The 1,019-nt window shown below is 39.0% G+C and overlaps 1 protein-coding gene across 1 annotated transcript; it reads left to right on the forward strand.

The window, feature by feature from the left end:
• Window positions 1–127: 127 nt before the first annotated feature.
• Window positions 128–601, forward strand: LOC106302978 (uncharacterized protein At4g04775-like). Its single transcript, XM_013739364.1, has 2 exons — window positions 128–319; window positions 389–601. The coding sequence occupies exons 1-2, from the start codon at window positions 128–130 to the stop codon at window positions 599–601; spliced, it is 405 nt and encodes a 134-aa protein (XP_013594818.1).
• Window positions 602–1,019: the final 418 nt, after the last annotated feature.

Here is a 1,019-nt window from a genome sequence, read left to right on the forward strand (position 1 = left end):
CAATAGCATAGGGTCTACTTGTATGTGTTGTGATAGTCATAAGATTTATATTGACTTTTAAGATTTGGAAGGAATCCCTACGATTAACAGTAGTCGTTTGCCTTAAACATAAACTTATATAACACCAATGACCAGAAACCCTACTTATTTCATCGTTTATTTCTCTTCTCCGTCTTTCTCTCCTTCTCAAAAACCGATCATGACTAACAAGGTAGGGATTCCTTCCAGATGCTGGTGTGGGAAGGGGATTGTCACTTATGTTTCAAAAACGGAGGAGAACCCATACAGAAGATTCTTACGATGTGAGATTAGTTTGAAGGTAATTACCTTAAATTATGACTTTTAATTCTTCTATGTTCCAATTGACATTTTTTGTGTTTCAATTCAGAGAAAGAAAGAGCAACATCTTTTTAAGTGGGTCGACGAGGCTCTGCTTGATGAGATACAAAGGATGCATGAGCAACAATCGAGAATGGCCGAAGAAATTGAAGATTTGAGAAGTTCCTTGAAAAAGACAGTGGAGGAAGCAGTTATCGAGCACAAGAAGTCGGAAGATGGCGTGTCTTCATGGGATTTTCATCAGATCGAATTTCCCACATGAACATGTGCGTCTGACCAAGTCGACCATACATTCAAAAGTGTCACCTCGAACCAAAAACCTGTCATCGCTAACTGGGAAAACCTGAAACTTCTTACCCTTCTCAATCCTTCGATCAATCTTCTTCTCTACAACAACGGTCAGTGGATGTTTATGTTTAGAACTTAAAGTTCTACGTTTGAAAAACCATCGAGTCATCATTTCCCTTATGCTGTCCAACAAAGGTATAACTGGAAACTCTCTTGGCAAACGCAAAGCAGAATTTATTGATTCAGCAGGGTTATTGGTCCTAACATCGTACATGTAACCCGGAAATTGACAACGAGCCCACTTTCTCACATCAGCTTGTATTAGATAGGTTCCAATTGCAGGACTAATTGAGAAAATAGCAGTGAATTGCTTCTTAAAATCAGCAACTCGG

Source organism: Brassica oleracea, chromosome C7 (genome assembly GCF_000695525.1).
Source record: "Brassica oleracea var. oleracea cultivar TO1000 chromosome C7, BOL, whole genome shotgun sequence".
Classification (NCBI taxonomy): Eukaryota; Viridiplantae; Streptophyta; class Magnoliopsida; order Brassicales; family Brassicaceae; genus Brassica; species Brassica oleracea.

Coding starts and splice junctions, on each gene's coding strand:
- LOC106302978 (XM_013739364.1), top strand. CDS start 128: ATGACCAGAAACCCTACTTATTTCATCGTTTATTTCTCTTCTCCGTCT. Junction 320..388: donor GATGTGAGATTAGTTTGAAG/GTAATTACCTTA, acceptor GTTTCAATTCAG/AGAAAGAAAGAGCAACATCT.